The sequence below is a fragment of the Poecilia reticulata genome, chromosome 2 (genome assembly GCF_904066995.2).
Source record: "Poecilia reticulata chromosome 2, P_reticulata-male-v2, whole genome shotgun sequence".
NCBI classification, from domain to species: Eukaryota; Metazoa; Chordata; class Actinopteri; order Cyprinodontiformes; family Poeciliidae; genus Poecilia; species Poecilia reticulata.
In genome coordinates, this window is record NC_088831.1 from 26,792,354 (window position 1) to 26,812,683 (window position 20,330).

The following is a 20,330-nucleotide window of genomic DNA, read 5'->3' on the forward strand; positions in this document are numbered from 1 at the left end:
TGATGCATTCAGTTCTTTATATGCAGGGAGAAACAAAAGATTGAATAGAAACAATTTTATTTGTTTTGCTTTGAAATCAGTCCACTCAAACAATAAAACAATTAACAATGACGTTGACTTTAAGGGTGTTTTTGGCATCAAGACCAAATTAGATCAGTGTTATTTCGAAATCTATAACGCCAACACTTCTCAAATCTGGACTGGATTATCCTACACTAAAGAGAAATTCTCTAAAGCCCACAGTGGGATTTATTAATGGTTAATAATTTAAACTAAAAAGATCAAAGAGTTTAACCAGAAGTTCTTGTGTTACTAACACAGATGACAGTTGTTGTTTAGAAATTACTTTTTCTTATTTGAAACTCTCATTTTCATCTTCTAGAAAGTATTATTCTAACCCTAGTGAAGCTAGGAGTTTTATTTAATCCATTGTTTCAGGATGCAATTTCTTACACAAAAGAAACACAAAAGAGAAAAACCACACTCATTTTGCTAAAAGGGAAAATATCCAAAAATGTTTACTACTGGGTCATGACGCTGGCCTAGCACACACCTTGAATTGCAGCCAGAGTGCTGTTATTCATCAGAGGACTCAGTGCACTGCCAAGCCCCCCAGTAGTCAGGCTAAGAAGGGCGCCCCTAAAAACAAAACAAGCATTATTAAGGCAAATAGAGAGGAAAAAAAAAAAAACCTCTGAGCAAATTGTAGAAAAGTCAGACTAACCCTGGAGTGAACTGGGATGATGCCATCAGTCCCGGGGTCAGCCCCGCAGCTGCAGCCATGGCTGCAAAGCTGGCGCTGGTGGGCAGCTGGGCGGCCCCCAGCTGCGCTGTGGATAGGCCCGGAGCGGCCACCATCACCTGGCCCGTCCCTAAAGACGTCGCTATGGACGTCGGAGCCTGCGTGACCAGCGCCTGAATGCTGGCTTTGCTGTCTGTGGACGTGGATTGAACAGTGGTCATGGATGGGCTTATCGATGGAGCGCTGGTCGACGTGGTGAGTACAGGTGCGGTGGAGATGACCGATGCTGTGTTTGTGCCTCCAACTGTTGTGCCTTAGCAGATGGGGAAAGAGGAGGAATGCAGTTTCTTTTCTCTCCATTAAAATAATCAGGTTAAACGCTGGATTTAATACATTCCAACATTAATTCACAAACAAAAAAAAGAGTGAAAAGAACAGGAAGAAGATAAAATCTTGTATAAACCTGCCCCGTTCTCATAGCCGTATACATTAAATTAACAACATAAGTTGGAAACAATATGTAATTTACTCCAAAGTGTGTAAAAGTTAATCATTTCTGACTTAAAGTCTCTTGAATTGATTTACAGTAGAGCATTTTTTCAACCCCTCATCTAAATTGTGCCACAGTTTTACTCCATGCACCGAAAGTTTTACTTTTGCAAATAATGAATGTGATGTCGAAATAGTTTAACTGCAACTCCGCAGCCTGTCCTCTTTTAAAATGCGTATAAATATGCAAAGTGGTTCCCACCTAAACCTCCAACACTCGCCTGCAGCTGTTTCCTTTCAACTGAAAACTACTTAAAGTTGCACAACAGCCCACTGCAATGTTAAAGACACTCTCTAAAACATTACTGAAGCTAAAACAACAAACATGTAAGACCGCTGACATTCAGTAAGGCTATCGACGATATCTGCAACTTATTTCAAGTTCGAATAAAGTTAAACATAAGCAGGAATGCAGCAGCTGCAGGCGCACAACAGAGAGGAAGCTATTTGCCTATTCATAAGTTTGTGCATGCCGAGACGCACAGGTGTAGATTTACAGCTAGGGCATTTTAACACAAAGGTTGCTCTTAAAAAATAAATAAAACCGACACCCAGCTTAGATTGACTGATTCAAGGTTTTAGTCAAAGTTAAAAACAAACACAAACCTGTGAAAGCCAAACTGGAGACACTGGTGCTGGTGAGAGGCATCACTGGGTTTACAGTCAGGGTGGTGGATGTGTTAATAGTTGGACTGCTAACAAGGCTTGCTGTGCTTGCCACCTGGAGAGGAGGATACGGAGGAACACTCAGCGAGCTTCTTTGGGTTTACATCTTGTTTAAGTTTAGCTTAAAGCATGAAGTGTGACAGATCAGTCAAAAGATCCAACACTGCTGAAGAATGGTTTTAATGTGCGAGTGTGGCTACCAAGGGGCTGCTGGGGGTAAAGATGGTCTTGATGGAGGTGCTGCCTCCTCCGTTATTGACGCTGCTTGGCGGGTTAATACGCTTCTCTTTCTGTCGGCGATTGCAGAACCAGACCCGGATCACCTCCTTCTCCATGTTGAGCTGGTCAGCGATAATGCTGATCTCGTCAGAGGTAGGTTTTTGGTTCTGCTTGAAGAGGGCAAAGAAGCCAGGGATTCCCCGTCAGTACTGAGGAAGCTGCAGCGCTGCATCCTCGAAAACAACCTCACTGCTGCTGAGTGTCAAAGGTAAGTTTTCAAACTTTTTCTGCACCACATTTTGGAGATAAAAACTATACAAATGAACTGAAAAAAGTTTCAATTCACTGTATGACATAATTAATTACTGTTATTAATAATATCTTATTATAGTGTTCTGCATAGCAGGAACAAAGTAAACTGAAATATGACAAAATGTTAATTCTCTCTACACCAGACTGGTCTGAGAACAAAACATTGATTTAGCAAAAAAAATAAAAAATAATAAAATCAGCAATTTCAATAAGTTTAGTGAATGAAATATAAGACCAACTTCATTTCAATTACTCAAATCAATAACTCACTGACCCATTAGGAACAATAAATTGTCATTACATTGTACAAATCTGTTTGTGTTAAATTACCTTTTGGCTCTAATGAAATTCTTACTCTATATATAAATAATCACCTGACTTTCTGTAAGGAGTCTTTTCTCCTAAAATTCTACTGCAACTTTATTACAAAACAATGCAGACAGATGGATGTCATGCACTTTCCAAACCCTGAAAACTCCATCCTTAAAAATTCAAGCATTTTTAAGGATTTCAATCACCGGTTCAATCAGGACTTTTGATTTCATGAACATGAGGCTCTCACCTCCAGAAAGCTCTTTTCTAAGGCCACTCGAATGTTGGTCTCGATACTGGTCCTTTTCTTCCGTCTGCGATTGATGCCCTCTATGCCCATGCCTGAGGAGCCCAGGGCACTGGGGCTGGACAAGGACTGGTCAGATGTCAGGTTCTCTGCACAAACAGCACCGACAAAAGGAAAGGAGGGAGGTAAAGGCAAAGTACATCATGCAAAACCCACCATCCTTCAACTCGGGTCATTGAGGTCAAGTTCTTCAAAATGCTCATGATGATTTGTTTGATTCAGATGTTGGAGCATTGATCCATCTGTCATCGAACTCAAGAAACAAGGTGGGCTTAGGGACAAACCTGCATCATTAAGCCACTTCTCCAGCAAAGGCTTGAGTTTGCACATGTTCTTAAAGCTCAGGTTCAAGGCCTCAAAGCGAGAAATGGTGGTTTGGCTGAAGTCGTTTCCATACAGTTTCCCCATCGCCAGGCCGACGTCCCCCTGCAATTTGAAGGGAGACACAGAAATATGAGAGTCATAAATTATTAATTGTCTTCTAGTCTCCTAGTTCTGATTAAAGCCTCTAAAAACTAATCTCTATTCATTTAAATTACATAGTGAAAAGTTTTTTTTTTAGATTCGCAAAAATATTCTGATCAGAGCTTAAAATGGCCTACATGTGACTTTCACACATTTTTCCTCATTTAATAAGCATGGATCTATGAATATACAAGCTGATTCCTGCCTTCATCCCTGCTGCTGCAGCTCCTGAACCTCAGCTTGGTTCTGTCACAGAAAGCTAATAATGCTACAAGACAGGAAGTTGTAATTTAGGTGTAACTCAACAGCACGACTTCAAACTAGAGTCGAACACTAACTAAATGTGCAGGGCTTCCTTTATGTCTCTGTACTGGTTTGCAATATATTTCTCTAAAAGTGCCAAAGGAATAGGACACCTTAAAGATGAAGAAAAACACAACTGACATTAAAAACAGGTTTCCTTTGTAATTTACGGGTCAGAGTCCAAACTTTCTCAAACTTTAAATTCTCCTCCCACATTTACAACATTCTGGAAATGAGTGCAAAACATTTATCTAGTTTCATTTTATTTACTAATTCCATTTAGCTTCATCTTAAAGTCTGCAACCAAAAGATTGATCAAATCTGAAGGAAACTATCCTGCACCTTTAATACGTCTACATAAATTTTCCCCCATACTTATCCAGATTTAGGAAACCAAAAAGCAAATTTCCTACCTTCACAAACTATGTAAAATCAACTGGAGATGCTTACTGCCAGCACATATTTGTGTGACTCCAACTCGAAATCTTTTTCAGATGAATCTCTTGACTGTTTACCTGCGTGAAGCCCAGTTTGATTCGACGCTGCTTGAAAGTTTTGGCAAACTGCTCCAGCTCTTCAAGATCGCTGGGCTCCTCCATGGTGGGGGTGTCCAACCGCTTGGGGGGCGTCTGACTGTGGGGCAGACTCTGAATGTTGGTGGTTGCCGTCGTACGAGTTGGAGATGTAGGCTGCAGAGGACAGGAGTAAAGATAAACAAAACATGTATAAGAAATTAACAACCTAAACAAACTTTTATTATATCTTACCTGAGTTGCAAGGGTAATGCTTGGTTGAGTCGGATGGAGGTTAGCTTGGCTTTGAGGTAGTTGAGTTAGAAGACTCTGGGCTGGCAATATGCCTGAAGAGTTACATGCAACGGCAACGTTTTAACAAAATCCTGCTAATGTTTCTCTCCTCTAAATCCTACGAGTAAGTCCACTTGCCTTGCTGGGCCGGCGGCGTCTGCGAGATGATAAACTGAGTGGGCTGCAATGGCGTTGCGATCGGGTGGCCAGACTGAACCAGGACAAACTGAGGCAGGGTTAGATTCTGCGGCAGCTGCTGCATAAAAAAATAACACACACACACAATTAGCCGACTGTTTGAAACATTTTACTGTTAGTGTATGGAGGGTGGCGACTTACAGGGGCGATCTGGATGGGCTGTGAAAGGGGCAGCTGGGTGATCGGCGCGGCTGCGGTGGCCGAGATGTTGGCTCCAGTGGTGCTGCTCTGCTGGCTGGCGGAGTGCTGCTGCTGCTGCTGCACGGCTGCAGCCAGCAGATGAGCTTGGGCCTGCTGGAGCAGCAGCTGCTGCTGCGCCGGGCTCAGGGTCAACTGAGGGGAAACACACACAGGAGGCGTGAGACCGGAGCGGCTGGAAACGGCGAGGAAGTAGGTGATGCGCTTTAGGTTTAAGGATAGATCGCACGGAACGTGAAGTGTGCTTTGGCTTCGATACCAATGAAAAGTTTACTGTCAGATGCGAGATCAGTTTTTGATTTAATGCCTGGGATTTTTGATAGTAATTTGGGTATATTTACTGGAAATCTTCCAGTAAATATACTGAAAGTAAATTCCTATCAATAACAACAAGTTATTGTTCGTTTTTTTAATAAATGTCAACACTGACTTCAGTTGGTGTTGATGCAACAAAACCACAAGTGTAGCTGTGCTTTGTTCCTGCAACTTTCCGATCACAGTGCCTTGCAAAAGTATTTACACCTTTTTGATACTTCTCAGGTGTGCTGGTGGCCGCATCATGCTGTGTGGATACTTGTCTTTAGTGGGGTCAAGGAGCTGATGAGATTTTACGTGCAAAAAATTAAATAGTGGCAGTAAGAAAGTTGAGAGAGAGCCATCAGAAGTCCAATTTAACCATTTGTCCTAGATCTAAAACCCATAATTCTAAACACACCATCTCCACAGTGACACATAGCGGTGGCAGCGTCATGCTGTGGAGATGCTTGGTGTAAAGATGGGTAGATTTAAAGAAAGAAAAAGGCTTTAGTGGGAGCAGATAATGACCCTTCATTCAGAAAGCTGGTTTGGATCAAAGCATATTCATTTGGTCCAATCAAAGTCCAGATCGAAATAAGTCAGAAAATTTGTAGCAAGATTTAAAAATTCCTGCTTACCGATGTTTTCCAATCAATCTAACTAAGCTTGAGCTACCTTACAAAGAAATTTCAGTTTCCAGTTGAGCAAATTTGGTGGAGAAACCACAAGACTTGCAGCTGTAAGTGCAGAAATAAGGTACTTCTCCAAAGTACTGAACTAGAGGGCCTCAACATAAATATATGCAACACTTTTTAGATTGTATGTAAAAAATAAAAAAATAAACCCAAATAGACCCAAAATCATGTTTCTTCTATTTCAGTTATTCACTACTTTCTGTCAGTGGATCACATACAATCTTAATAAAATAAACTCTGGTCACAACATGGAAAAATCAAGGAAGTGTGAATACCTTTGCAAGTCACGGAATCGTGTTAACTGCGAGTATTTTTGTAAATGTCCTTGAAGAATGTAACTTTTCACAAAGATATCAAAGATAAACGAAAGCTTAGGCTGTTTTGTAAGCACAAATATGAGTCATCACAGGAAAACAGAGAGAAGGACTCATGCAGCTGCGCCAGGCAAAAGTGCGAATGAGCATGTTGACGTCGATGTTCAAACACAGATCCACATGCACAGTAAACATTCACTCCCGCATCGCACAGCAGCAGCCGTCGGGTCCTCTCAGGAAAAAAAAAAAAAAACATGGAAATGAAATGCCTCGAATGCTCGCTTTACACTTTCTGTTATGGAGACATTTGAACATAAACTAACAACCACAGAGATGAGCAGGCAGACAGGCAGAGGAGGCTCAAACTTATCAAGCCATCATTTTATCAGCTATGTTTCTCCAGCAGGACTGATCGTATTGAAAGGTGATCACGGGGGACGGGGGATGCACGCAACGACGAGGTTGTGACCGAGCACAGCGAGGGCGCGGGGCCACTTACTCCAGCAATCTGTCCCCCTGCCAACATTAGCTGGGTCTGAGGCAACACGCTCTGCTGGACGGAGGCAGGAAGAGCGCCCGAGTCTTCCAACTTCGACTGGCAGAAGTGAAGCGGAGAGCCAAACTTAATTTTACGTCCTTTTAAGTCATAATCATAAAATATAGGAGCAAGACACTGATGTTTTTTTAATTAAGGCAAATCAGATCAAGAAACGAAGCATCGTGCTAAACAAGGAGAACCAAGACGATAAAAATCTAATTTATCTGCTACCTGAGTGGCTCGGTCAGACTGCACCTTTTGTCTTTAAGCAGTGAGAGGAATTTCAATTAAAAAAGAAAGGGAAAAAAAGGCAGCGATAAAAGTGGGCATTTAAAATGTGTCACAGCCTTCAGAGACAGGAAGAAGTGAAGGGAGGGGAACAGCAGAGATGCTAATTAAAATAACTGTTATGCAGTGCATGTAAATTCTGCATAGATTTGCATATTCTCTGCCATCTGTTTCCGAGCAACCGCAGAGCAGCTTAATTAGCATACAGGGTTGATTAATCTGCCTTGTTGCCAGGCGACACTGAGAGAGCCTGGCTCATTTAAATGAACTCCTTGCTTGCAAATGTTGTCGTGCTGATGAGCATACCTCTCCTAGAATTGCATCTCTTTTTTTTTTTTTTATGCAACTACTTTTATGAATATTTAAAGCCGTAGTCTCCTGCAACACGGCTGCTCCTTAGATTAAAACAAGAACTTTTGAAAGGTAAAAGCGAATGCTCCAGCTCATGCAGGCATGTGTGATGTGGTACCTGTTGGAAGAGGGCTTGTGCATGTGCGTTAGAGATTGTGGTTGGCACCGTCTGCCGCTGAAAGTCCAGTCCATTGGTTTGGACTCCTAGGGACAGAAACACAGACATGTTTGTAACAGCGGTTCAACCGAGAAAAGACACTGCAGTTAAAAAACAAAAAGAGGAACACTGAAAATATCTGCAGGTGGGAGGAAATGTTTCTTTAAATGCATATGAAAACAGCTGCGTGTTACTGATTAAATAAAGTGTTCACATTTGCAGCTTACACAGGAATTCAAAGCACATATCAGGAAGAATGCAAATGTTTATCTTCAGTATTCAACGTAAGGTTACATAGTTGCAGCGAAACGTCACTAAAGCATTGGAACAAAACAAAACAGAACGGAAAATAAATGAATAATGGAAATTTTGGAAAGCTGATCAAATGAGTTTACAAAGATTAACAGGATGGTTTTGTGTTGCCAACATTTTTCAAATAAATTTCGGATCCGATTCTGAAACCTGTTGAATGAGGAGATAAAACTCCAAAAATTCAATATCTCCACCATGCAAAAAAAAAAAAAAAAAAGAAACAGGCTGATCGATACTGACCGGTGTTTCCGTCACCTCTTTCCATTTCACATTTAGAAGTTTCTGACTGATTATTCACTTTAGCATCTGAAAGAACCAGACAGACACATAATGAGATAATCTCATATCAACTGGTGCCAAGATATTACTCCTGCTCCTCAAGTCTTCATTCATTCTCACTGATAAAAGCTACAGAACACTCTCATTAAAAAAGCAAGATGTTACAACCTTGTAGGATAAAATCTGTAACATTTGCATGTCAATATTCCAGATTAGCCTCCGACCAAACAATAAAACCCAGCTGAACTCGCTCGCAGTCTTCTTTAAAAAAAAAAACTCACCCGTTTTTGCTCCACCTGTGCTTTCCTGCATGCTTGCTGGACCTGTCGAGTACAACCCGCCCGACTGGGGAACCCCACCGACAGGATGTCCAGGACGCACTCCTTCCTCCCACACCCCCCCCCGCCTCTGCCTCCCTTCTCTCTTGTTTTCACTCTCCACTGGTCAGCAGCGAGCACACAGAGACACAGGGACACAGTGGCGGTCTCTACCACACGGTCTGCTGAGCAACTCTGGGAAACGCACACTGGGAAAGCCAACAGTGTCTAGGCAAACAGCTCTCCTTGCTCCCCTCTTTTCTTTTCTTACAGCTCTGCCCCCTTTCTCTCTAGCAGTCCCTCTCTCTGCTGCCAAGATTGCCTCTACTTCTGAAAAACTTCTCTCTCTCCCTCTCTTGCTGGAATGAAACAAACGACAAGTGCAGCTGGCGGCCTCCTTCAACACCGAACCCCCCTCCTCCTTTTCCTCCCTCCATCCAACTCTATAATGAAGCATAATCAGTATTCAGCTGATTAAAGCCGTATGCAAATCTACTCCTGCCTCGTTAGTGATGCAAGGCTTTGAAGTCCTGCGAGCAACGCATTTCACACCGGGCTCTGAAAGCTCTCTGCATAATTTAAAACCCCTATAAATATTTATCAGCTCATTAGCATATTAATTGGATGGCTTTTGGAGGACGATAAAAAACAGGGGAATAAGGACGACGGGGAGAGAGAGGGAAGAAAGTGCTCAAACTAGCACTCTGCGCAGCAGAAGGAGGGGAGGAAGCAGCACAAGACCAATTATTGTGTGAGCATCGGCCTAAAAAGTAATTAGCTAAGAGCAGGTAAAGGGGCTGAAGACATCCCAGAATGCAACGTGAGGTCTGACAGCAGAGGGCTTGTGGTGTTAGCTGGGTGAACTGCTTCGATGGAGCGTCTGCGACTGGAGACTGGGCCGAACTGCTAAAGAGGGAGGGAGGGGGAGGTTTGGGTTTCGTGTGGGGGGGGAAGAGGGAAAAGGCAGAGGGGGTGGAGGGTGTTGGACTCGCTCAATCGGAAATAAATAACTCCACATTAATCCACCAGCAGCTTGTCATTACTGTGAGAACCCCCGCGGCGAAAACATTCCAAAGCGAATGACTTCAGAAAGTGGGTGGCGGGCCGCTGGCGTCCATGTTTATGAAGTGTTTGGGGATTAACATATTTAGATTAGCTTTACATTCCATTAGTGTTTCGTTTTGCCCCCCGCACCCCCTTTTAAAATTCACTCGGAGCATGTGCTGAGAGTTAATGCGGCAGGGAAGCGGCCCGGTTATGGAGCCGCACAGGTGTCCAACCAATCAGAGAGGAATGCGAGGCTGGATTTGGGTCTTCTGGGGAAGGGGCTTACCGACTAAATCCACAGCAACTGCTCCTGGCTAAAGGCCTAATCAACCTCTGTACTTACCAACCACTGCCTGACCGAATCACAGCTGACCAACGCTGATAACCGCGCCAGCGCTGCGGTAAATACTAATAAACATGTTTTCTTCCTCGTTTCTCTCTACATGTATACTAACAAAAAATATTTTCATTTCAACCATGTAGATAAAATTAGAGATGCACTAAGAAATATGCTGGCCCTCATCACTTATTGTCCAGCTAGCAAATAAATACCCGACCTTTTTAACAATCACTGAACGCACCATGCAGAAATACTAACTACTCATACTCAAGAAACGCTCTTCGGTATAGAAGTTGTTACTGAGGGAACATGACTCAAAGTTGGCTACTTTAAATAGTGATGCAGGAATCTGATATTAATATCTGTATTGGTTACAATATTGAGAAGAAGAAAAAAAGAGTCTAGATTATGTATCTATTCCGTCTAATTCTATGCTTTGTGCTCTGAGTGACATCACGGCTTAATATTTATTTTACATTATATTTAGAATTCCTAATCGCAAAAATATTCTTTCAAATTGTTCAGAAAGTGCAGTTAAACTTTTTATATGTTTGACTAGTCAACCTATTGTTATTTATTATTTTACATTTGCTGTTATTCTCCTAATTGCACTGACTGAACAAATTAAAGTTGTGTTGTTTTTACATTTTTCACCAAGCTTTTGCAGCTGCTTTTATATTTAAGTGTATTGTACTTGTGCATAATTATCAAATAAATTCTTAATTCAAAACATTTATGTTTGTGTTTAAATAAAATAAATCACTGCTTTTCTGTATCAGATCGGTAACTGCTGATACTAAACCTCAGATATCTGTATCGGTATCGGAAGTGAAAAAAGTCCATCGGTCCATCCCTGATTTTAAAGTCACTGAGACGTTTCAAAATGAGGCCAGACAAAAGGTGTAAAGAAGACGCTCAGGGAAGCAAGTCTGCTGTTTGTCCTGACTGCTACCTTTAAACAGGGTGAGGCCTCAGCCATTAACCAACACTGAACACAGCAGTAGCTTTTGCTTGAATCTTTTTAAGTGTTCAAATATTTGTTCGCAATCTTTCTGGAAAGGTTATGGTGACCCTACAGGGAACATGCAGGTGTTAGCATGGCTATTACTAAACATGGTAATCACACCAGTCATGCTGAATGCTACTACAGGTTGCTAAAAGCTGCTTAAAGCATCACCTCTGCAATACTTTAGTCTGTTTAGAAATTTTGTGATGGAATATTTCATATATTATAGAAACATCGCAGTTTTAAATAATTATTAAGCACTAACTGCACTCTCTCACTTACAGATGAGGTGACATTGCTTCTGGACCTAATGTGAATCAGTCAAACATGCTTCACAGGGCTCCTTAATAGTGAATGAATGAAAGATTTAAAAGTTAACAATCCACCAAAAGTACAGGAGAGGTTTCCCCAATCACACATTAACCCAGACAATACTTTTATTCACTTTTAAAATGACCATAACAATTATTTTTCTACATAATCCCAAGGATTTTACTGTATTTGTATTGTCTGTGATGTAGAGACAGACACCCTCAGATGTTTTTTTAAAAAACCTTCCTCTACTACAAAAGCTTTGTACAGTTACATTTCTACTCTAACCAGGAGGAAAATAAAAACGTAATTTTCATTTATTGTTGTGAAAGAGAAATCAAAATCAGCTAAAATCTGTCAAACAAACTCGTGTCTTTCATTTCAGAATCAACCATGTTTTCTCCACTATGAATTTGGCAAATACATCTTCAAATTCCCTCAGGTCTTAGTGTCAATTAGAGCTGCACAATATATGGAATTACAATTATTATTGCAATATCAATACCTGCAATATCACAAAGAACAATTTTGATACAACATTATGACTGATACATGTCAGTCATAATGTTGTGACATGACTGCAAATTATGAATGCCAATAGTATATTTGGCTTATTTGATTAACTACTTCTGCTCTTGATGTTCACACCTTGTGTATATTTTTAGTGGTAGAGATGATAAATTTCACAAAAAGTGGTGGGGAAAATAATCACTCAATAGTCATAAATAACATCACAGCAGTGTTTGGCAATACCATCTTAATTGCATGTTTTCCTGATATTGCACATCCCTAATTTGAATCTGAAAAATAACTTGTTTCACCTTTTATCGACAACTTGGACTTTACTGGCACATTCTAGATGACTGCCTATTAATTGTCATAACACCGCTGATATTCAATATACACTTCACACTATTTTTCAGTCTTATTTCCTTCAAGACATAAATATTTAAACGATTTAAATAAAATATCCCCACTGAAGCATGTTTAAATGTATTGACATGTTCACACTCGTCAACAGTTTATTCAAAGACGAGCATTTCCATGTTTCATGCCATCTGCAATAAAAAGATTTTGAAGATATTGCCTGAACAAGGTAAGCCTGGGGAGGCTGAGAAACAACTCTTCTTGTCCTCAAGCAACCAAATGAGACAGCAGAGAAGAAGTGAATGCAAACTTGGTTATCTGCAGCGCTACACATACACGGCCCCTTGGTTGAATGGTTTGCAAAACCTCAAAGTGGAACAATGCATTATACAAATATCCTGCGCAGAGAATTTTAAACCGTTATCTCATTAGCGTTGTAATACGGGAAGGCTGGCTGAATTCTGCAGGGACATTAATGTGAGCTGAGAGATTCGACACGAGACTGAGCAAAAAGTTAATTAGCGCATCCTCATTCTGTACTAGCACCTTTGTTTTTCAGGGTTAGCCGAGACTACACGGACAACCTGTACATTTAGGTCAATCTGAGCACCGTGCTAATTTGTTTTTATTGGTCTGGATGTATGCGTAAGACAAATTATCTGTGAGTTTGGGGCCATTAACCTAAAAACACAACAACTTCCCAGCTAAGTGCAGCATTTTTATAAATATTCCAAGCAGATTCAGACTGGAGTGTAATAAACCACGCAACAAAATCCAGAAGCTGCGGCCGGACCGAGTCCACAAATGAGCATGAGCATGCCATGTAATTTGATGAACAGTAATGGGTCTAACACCTCTGTAAGCTACCGTGGTTTCTCTCCTGGGTGGTCATTAGGTAACTTTCGGTAGACTAGGAGGAAAATCCAATCCGAGCAAATTAAAGTACGTTTCTCAGGGAGGACAAGCCCTCCATTAAGCACATGCAGCCGAGGCTAGCTGCATGACTCGCTGTTACAGTTTAAATTCACATGAACGTCACTGATGAGGGACATGACATTTATATTAACTCCTGACTATTCAGGTGGTTACTCATCGTTCTGAACCTTCTGCTCTGTAGCAAGTCAAAGGAAGCTCAACAAAGCAACAATGTTCTTACTAGTTGGTATGTTTTCCTACGCAAGACCTCAGTTTTCACTTCTCACCGTTTGTAGCTAAAACAAGCTACAATAAAATATCAGCAGTAGTTTACTACAGATCTTAATTATGTCTGAGGCATGTCATCCGTTAGAAACAACGTGACAGTTATTGCCTGCAACATGCAACAACTTGCCTTTCCCTACTTCTCCTGAAAGCCTTCTTAAAGATTCTCTTGTTGCTACATCGTAAACATGTTGTCACTTTTACTTTTCATCTCCATCTAGGATTTTAATACTATTAAATGCTTAAAATTTGACCTAAGCTTGCTTATTTTTTGTATTGGTGTTACAAAAAAAATTAATAATAATTTCCTGTTAATTGGAATATATTTAACAAGTTTTGCATGTCATTGCAAAGTCAGAGTGGATTTTTTTTTTTTAATTCCCCAGAAACATGAGAAGTCCTAGGGCACCACAAGACTCTTATTATTATCTAAAATGTTGCTTCCAAAACAGGAAAAAGGCAGCCTGTCTAACTGGAGCCTGCATGGAGGCCCTCTCAGTGCTCTGAAATGGCATGTCCTGAATTTATTACAGCGGGTGTTGCATTATTCATAACAACCATGTTTACAACAATGAATATTCATGATGAAAGTACAAGGCTAGAATGAGGGTGGAACTGTGAAACTGATTAAATGAGAAAAAGTAGCTCCAGTTTGAGGGAAACATTCAATTCTCAGCTGTTATTTAAGAACCTCAATCTAATACGAGTCCTTCTTTTTTCTACATAATTTTTTTTTTTTTTTTTTACAGTTGCAAATATGCTACTGGAAAAAAATTAAAGTGCTAGCGTTTATGAGAGTGTTGTTACATGCGAGACATAAGCAAATTAACTTTTCTTTGGCAATCCCTAACGCAGTAAATTTAATTAAGGATCTTGAAACATAAAATTTGACACTTAAATGCATGAGACTGTTTTTGTACTTTGAAAGTGAATCAGTTTGGAGAAAAATACAATTTAAATAAATAGCAGACACATCGTTAAACATGAAGATTTCACATTTTTCCACACAAAAATCTCCAGCGCTACCACTGCGTAGCCATTTTTCGGGAAAAAAACACATACAATATCAATTCATGGCACATATCTTATAGTTGCCAGGCTTTAAATATGGATTCCACAAATGGGATGAATGGATGAGACAAAATGATAAGGCAGAGATGTAGTATTATGCAAATATTATTCTGTTCTGCATTTTATTTTCCCCGTACACATTCAGACTTGGAAAACACTTCCCAGCACTTTTAAGTAGAGCTTTAAAAAAAATTAAAAATCTCTACGAAAATAACCGAGCAAAAAAATAAATCTCCATTTTGCTCAAATAACCTTCGTTATTATTACAAACTCCATCTGAGTGCAGCTATCTGAGCCAAAGATAGTTTTCATGTGGGTTTCACTCATTTCTTCTGCTGATATTTCATGTTATCCGTTCATCTCGAGCATTTGCATTCGGGTACTTGAGTGCTATTTTTGCACATTCAAATACTATAACATTATTGTGAGCATATTTAGTTTGAGCCAAAAGACGAAAAAAATTTAATAAATACCACTATGTGTTTTAGAGTCAGAGAGTCTGTGGCTGCTGTTTATAATAACGGCAACACTGTCCCCTCAGAAGCAACATTTTCTTAAATATTTGCCAAGGTATACTGAGGTTTTAAAAAGTTAAAAACATTAAAATCTTCTGTTATGTCGCTTCTGTGGTTTAAAGCTCTTTAAATACAGGGGTCCCAATTGCCAGCCAATGTCCTGCAATTTTTCCCTTCGACACACCTGAATCCAGCAGGTTACGACCAATACTCTGTAGAAATTACTGTATTCTGAGGAGCTAATTATGCAATTTGATTCAGGTGTGTTGGGCAAAGGACACATCTAAAAGTTATAGGACACCGGCCCGTTAGAAGTGAGATGAGATGCCAGAGAACGCCTGAGTGACTGAAGATTATTTGATTGCATGAGACAAATTTGGCTGTTTGAAAATACTTCTAGTCACAAAAACACAAAACCAAAATGTGATTTTGATTTTGAACCAAAGGAGTTGTGACCCATTGTGCTTATTAAGGTAAAGTTGTTAAATGTCTACATTTAGCAAGCTGTGTTATATAAGAACAATAAATACCACACATTTTTAATCTCTATTTTAACGCCATTATACCAAAGTAGTGTTGTAAAAATACAATGCCAGAAAAGTCATTCATTGTTAGAGTTTATCTTTGAATATTTAGTCCAACAAAACAACGTTTGATTTACATAGAGTAATTTTTTAAAAATAATCCAAAAACCATTTTTCATCAACCTTTATGTCATATGTCAACCAATTTGGTAGTGCATGCTTAATTTTATCTGATTTCTATCAAAAAAATTTTAAATAGCTTGTGCAAGTTACAGAATTTGCCAACAATTTGTATTTCAAAGCAAACTTTCTAATGTTGAAAATGTAACATTTTCAACATTTCGGTCAAATAAAACTTGTATTTCAGAACAACTGACCCCTACCAAGGCAGAGCCCAGTATCATTTTGTAAACATATCATGGTAATTTCCCAAAAATATTACGTAAGTTTTGGGTTTGTATGATTCTGGATCAGATATTTTCAAAGATTTCAATTGTAAACAGAGACACAATTGCTCAAAAATGGTGGCGCAACAAATCAAAATCGATTCTGTTCAGTTAAAAGTTTAAAAAAATCTTAATATGCAGAAAGGAATTTTTGGCTGAAAAAGAAAAGCCTAAGCAAAGCAAATGAAGTTGTATAAAAGCCAATGTCACAAGAGTACAGCCCGTCTTCATTAATTAACTCTAACTCCCATGTCCAAAAAGGAGTGGGTAGGAATGTACCCTTCTCAAGGGGTTTGTGAGTTTAAAATAAACTAAATGAGAAGTGTAACAGCATGGAGTAAAATAGTGCTGTCATGCTGTGTCTTGCCCGGTCATGAAACCAGCATGGAGAATAACAAAAAAAAACACACAAAAAAACCTCCTGCCTGTTATTACTGTGGCCTTCCGGAAGTGGGCCTCACCACCCCTCCCTGTGCCTGGGGGGATAACACAGGTACAACCTCTGAATTCAGTGCAGCTTCACAAAGTCCAAAGACAACCTTCCGCCGCAAAAAGAAAAAAAAATCACATTAAGTTTTCAAAACCAATCCTTCAGAAGCAACGAGGGCTGAACAGAATAAATTATATTCGGTTACAGATTCACCACACAAACAGGTCTCAATTCAAGCAGAAAAGTGCACAGACCAACTCTTTCAAAACACCGCTTATATTACCCCTTAAAAACACAACAGCTGCATCTTACGAAGCTAAAGTTAGCTTCAGCACGACTGGACTGATACTAGCCACTTAGATGATGACTATGCTAGGAGAAAAGATGATAATAGCTTTAAAGTGTTGTGTTGACATGTATTTGGTGTGTGTAAAATATGCTGAACTCCGCACTCTGGCTGAGGGAGGCCTGCATGAATAACACAACAGGCTGCTGCTGTGGCTCCGCTGCGCCGAGCACAAAAGACAGAGGCAAAATGCTGTAGAGAAGAGGGGGGAAAAAATCACGTCGAACAGAGGCACACCGAGATGGCACTGTGCTCCTAATGAAAGCCATGTGTGCTGTGTTTAGATTAATATCTCCGAGACGCCCTGGTTGTAAAAGAAACGAGCGCAAAGCCACTGCCCGGCCGGTGGAAAAAAAAAAATGAATATGCAAAGCTCCCTCAAAAGCCTCACTGTGGGCATCAACACAAAGCCAAGCGTTAGCCGGTGAGCTAACGCTAACAGACTACAAGCCAACTGCCACTAGAAAACAGATATATACGCTACACATGAACCCGAGCCACGACGGCGATTACTAATAAAATATGCTAAGTTGTATTTGTCGACCGAGGTATGAATATGTAGCGGCGTACGGGCCGTCTAATCACACAAAGGGGGGAGGCATGTTTCCATGTATTTCTGCCGTCGCACTGCAACAGCTAGTTTCCTCCTCTGTCAAATTACAGTTTAAGCTAGCTGTGTGTAAACTAAAACAAAGCCTAATGTGGTCCGCGTCGGCCGGTCGTTCTGTGTTTCATCTGCATTCTGCAACCATAAATTGCGAGTAACGCAGTTTGAATATGAGTATGAATATGTAAAATGCTGTAATCATTACCTGGTGCTGAACTCTCATCTTGACTCGCTGCTCCTCCGTCCGCCATTTTGAATATTTAACCCGAAATCCCAACCCTGAGCCTGCCTGCCTGCCTCATACACAGACACACACACACACACACACCTACACACACACACCAGCAGCAATACACACACACACGCACACACACAGTGAAACACTACTAAACAAATACCTTGTTGTACTTTATGGTAAGTAGCACGTTAAAAACGGTGGTTGTGTTCCGCATAGAAATATACGTTCAACAAGAAATACAAAGTCTAGGCCTCATGTTTACATAAAGAAACAGAAGAAACAAGGCATAGCAGACTCTTCGATTTATTGTGAGCTGTGGCATATTTACATACATAAATAATACAGTTTCCCTCTTGCTGCGAATTTGTATGTAGAAAGCCTCGGAGGGAACACCTGAAAGTTTAAAATCGTCTCTGGAGTGATTATTCAAAACAGGCTGACTTCCTGAGCTGACAGTTTTTAATCACACAAACACAGGTGCATCTCAATAAATGCACCTGTGGATTTATTGTAGTAATCAAATTCAAAATGTGAAACTCATATAAATTCATTTCACATGATAAGATATTTTAAACATTAATTTTGATTATTACAGAAAATGAAAACCTCAAATTCAAATTATCAGAAATATCGCAAGATATTTAGGACTGAACTCTCAAAGGCTTCACAATCATGGTGCTTGTCAAAAAGTGCATTTACGATGCAGTGCATAGGCACACTTTTCATTAGACTAACATGTCTGCATTAATAATAATCCCATTTTATAATGCTTTTGTGAAATTCACATTTTCTGAAAAACTACATTTGATTTTCATTATCTACCAGCCATTAAAATCAAAATTAATGGAGATAAAGACTCTGTAATGAGTCAATATAACATGAGTTCCCCTTTTTGGAGTAAAATAAATGAACTTTTTGATTATATACACATTGAGACAGACTTGTTTCTTTGTCACAGATCATTTATTTGTCCATAACTTGTATTCAGAGTTTGTAGCAGAGAAAGCAAAATAATCATTGCTTATCTGAATCAGCTACCATTGATATTCTAGCAGGGGTCATTAAACACAAAGTTTAATATCGAGAAATAAAATTTAAGATTATTTGGTAATTTTTTTGTTTTCTTTGTTGTAACATATTAAGTGCAATCAGTTTATTATTACCGTTAAAATTAGATTAAAACACACAAACCAGATGAAGCATGTACAAAAAGTCTAATAATAATCTGAATCAAAGGGGAGGGACACTCCAAGCAAACCTTCAAGTTCCTCTCTGTCTCCTGCAGTACCTATTTTTTTGTCTTATTGTGGATACTGCAGCATCAAGCTGAAATGAAGATGAATCCAGACTCTGTTGCGTATTGTGAGGACGTTGGAAGGTTGTTTGTTTCAGTTTCCTCAGAAAGTGTAATCTCTGCTGTGAGTTCTTCTACCAGGTGATAGCATCAAAGATCTGTCACATGGTTGCTGATGCTAAGTGGCGAGAAGTGCTTCCTTTCCACTGTTGCCTTATACTTGATCTCATAGGGGGATTGCTGCAGAGTGAATGTGCAATCATCCAGGATTAGATGCATTTTCAACCAACTGCCATTTTGCAATTAGTTGAACTTGATTGGACTGCTTTATAATTTGATTTGGACTGTAAGTAATTTAGGTCTCTAACTATCTGACTGCATTGTATTAGTATGGACTGGACTTATTTGACTTAATTTGCAGAAAATCAAATCTACATATAACTAATCCATCTGTCTCTATAATTAGATATGATTTGGACCAACTTTTTTTTCTTGTTCGCAAAGTGCCTCCAGATGAGATTTTTTATTTTTTTTATTTTTTGCATAAATTGTCTCTGTATTATTAAACAGCATTGAAAAGCCAAAGTTACTTTAATGGTTTTTGAGACATTTTGGAGCATTATTCTTGTTTAGTTGGATTTTAGCAACATTTCAATTGCTCAACCACATTTTGGGTTTTCAGATCTCTACTGCTGATTTATTTTGATCATTGGATGAAAAATGTTCTCTGATCTGAATAATGGTAGAGATTACAGATTTTAATGCGTGAATGTAAGCAACAGAATTTTCTGTTTTTGAATTTTGTTTATGAGCAAGAAAAAAGACAAATGATTTATATTCAAACATAACATCTTAGAGAGTTTTTGACCTCTGTTTGACCACAGAAAGACAGTTTCACTTCTCCAATATAAAGGGATGTAAAGCCAAAATAACTTTATTGACGTTCCACCACTTCCTGCGAATTACCCATAAAAGTAAATTGGACTAAAGCCCATTAAATTACACCTCTTTCTTCACTCACGGCATTGAACTGATGTGTACGTTTTTTTCTGTTTTGCTTTAATTCATTCTAAAACAAGTTGGAACTTGGCAACAAATAACAGGAACTGTAATAAAACCCCTTGAAGTTTAACCAGTAAGCATAAATAGATCAAAAAGTTGTAATCTGATGAACACACCAACCATGAAAGAAATTCAAGGACTTATAATGCTAAGAACTATGCATGACTTTATATAAAAACCTGGAACATCCATTGTAGTTACACATTTCCAAAGTGTAAATAGACCAAACTATTTGTACTCTCTAGTTTCTGAATGATTTCTGCATGTGTGTCAAAGTAAACGTGGGCGTGGTAAGTGGCCTTCAATCCTGAATAAATCACATAATTTCAGTAATCAGTAATTGGTTAAAATCTCTAAACTACTGTGAGGAACTTGTTGAAAAATACCCCAAATTTGACTC

At 39.4% G+C, this 20,330-nt stretch overlaps 1 protein-coding gene across 6 annotated transcripts in view; it reads right to left on the minus strand.

The window, feature by feature from the left end:
- The window catches only part of pou2f1b (POU class 2 homeobox 1b), a 24,061-nt gene extending 6,390 nt beyond the window's left edge, over positions 1 to 17,671 (minus strand). The window contains exons 1-14 of one of the 6 annotated variants that reach the window (XM_008434922.3): positions 17,542 to 17,671; positions 8,270 to 8,335; positions 7,679 to 7,764; positions 6,883 to 6,978; positions 5,021 to 5,212; positions 4,820 to 4,934; positions 4,643 to 4,734; positions 4,391 to 4,564; positions 3,392 to 3,533; positions 3,051 to 3,196; positions 2,158 to 2,346; positions 1,898 to 2,012; positions 725 to 1,055; positions 554 to 639 (exon numbers count right to left, since the gene is read on the minus strand). In XM_008434922.3, coding sequence (XP_008433144.2) covers positions 554 to 639; positions 725 to 1,055; positions 1,898 to 2,012; positions 2,158 to 2,346; positions 3,051 to 3,196; positions 3,392 to 3,533; positions 4,391 to 4,564; positions 4,643 to 4,734; positions 4,820 to 4,934; positions 5,021 to 5,212; positions 6,883 to 6,978; positions 7,679 to 7,764; positions 8,270 to 8,335; positions 17,542 to 17,587 — 1,876 coding nt within the window. In that variant the 5' untranslated portion in view covers positions 17,588 to 17,671. Of the gene's footprint in view, positions 1 to 553; positions 640 to 724; positions 1,056 to 1,897; positions 2,013 to 2,157; positions 2,347 to 3,050; positions 3,197 to 3,391; positions 3,534 to 4,390; positions 4,565 to 4,642; positions 4,735 to 4,819; positions 4,938 to 5,020; positions 5,213 to 6,882; positions 6,979 to 7,678; positions 7,765 to 8,269; positions 8,336 to 17,541 lie in introns of all 6 variants that reach the window. The other 5 variants (XM_008434912.3, XM_008434896.3, XM_081602070.1 and 2 more) reach the window with 5 other exon arrangements.
- Between the last annotated feature and the right edge of the window lie 2,659 nt (positions 17,672 to 20,330).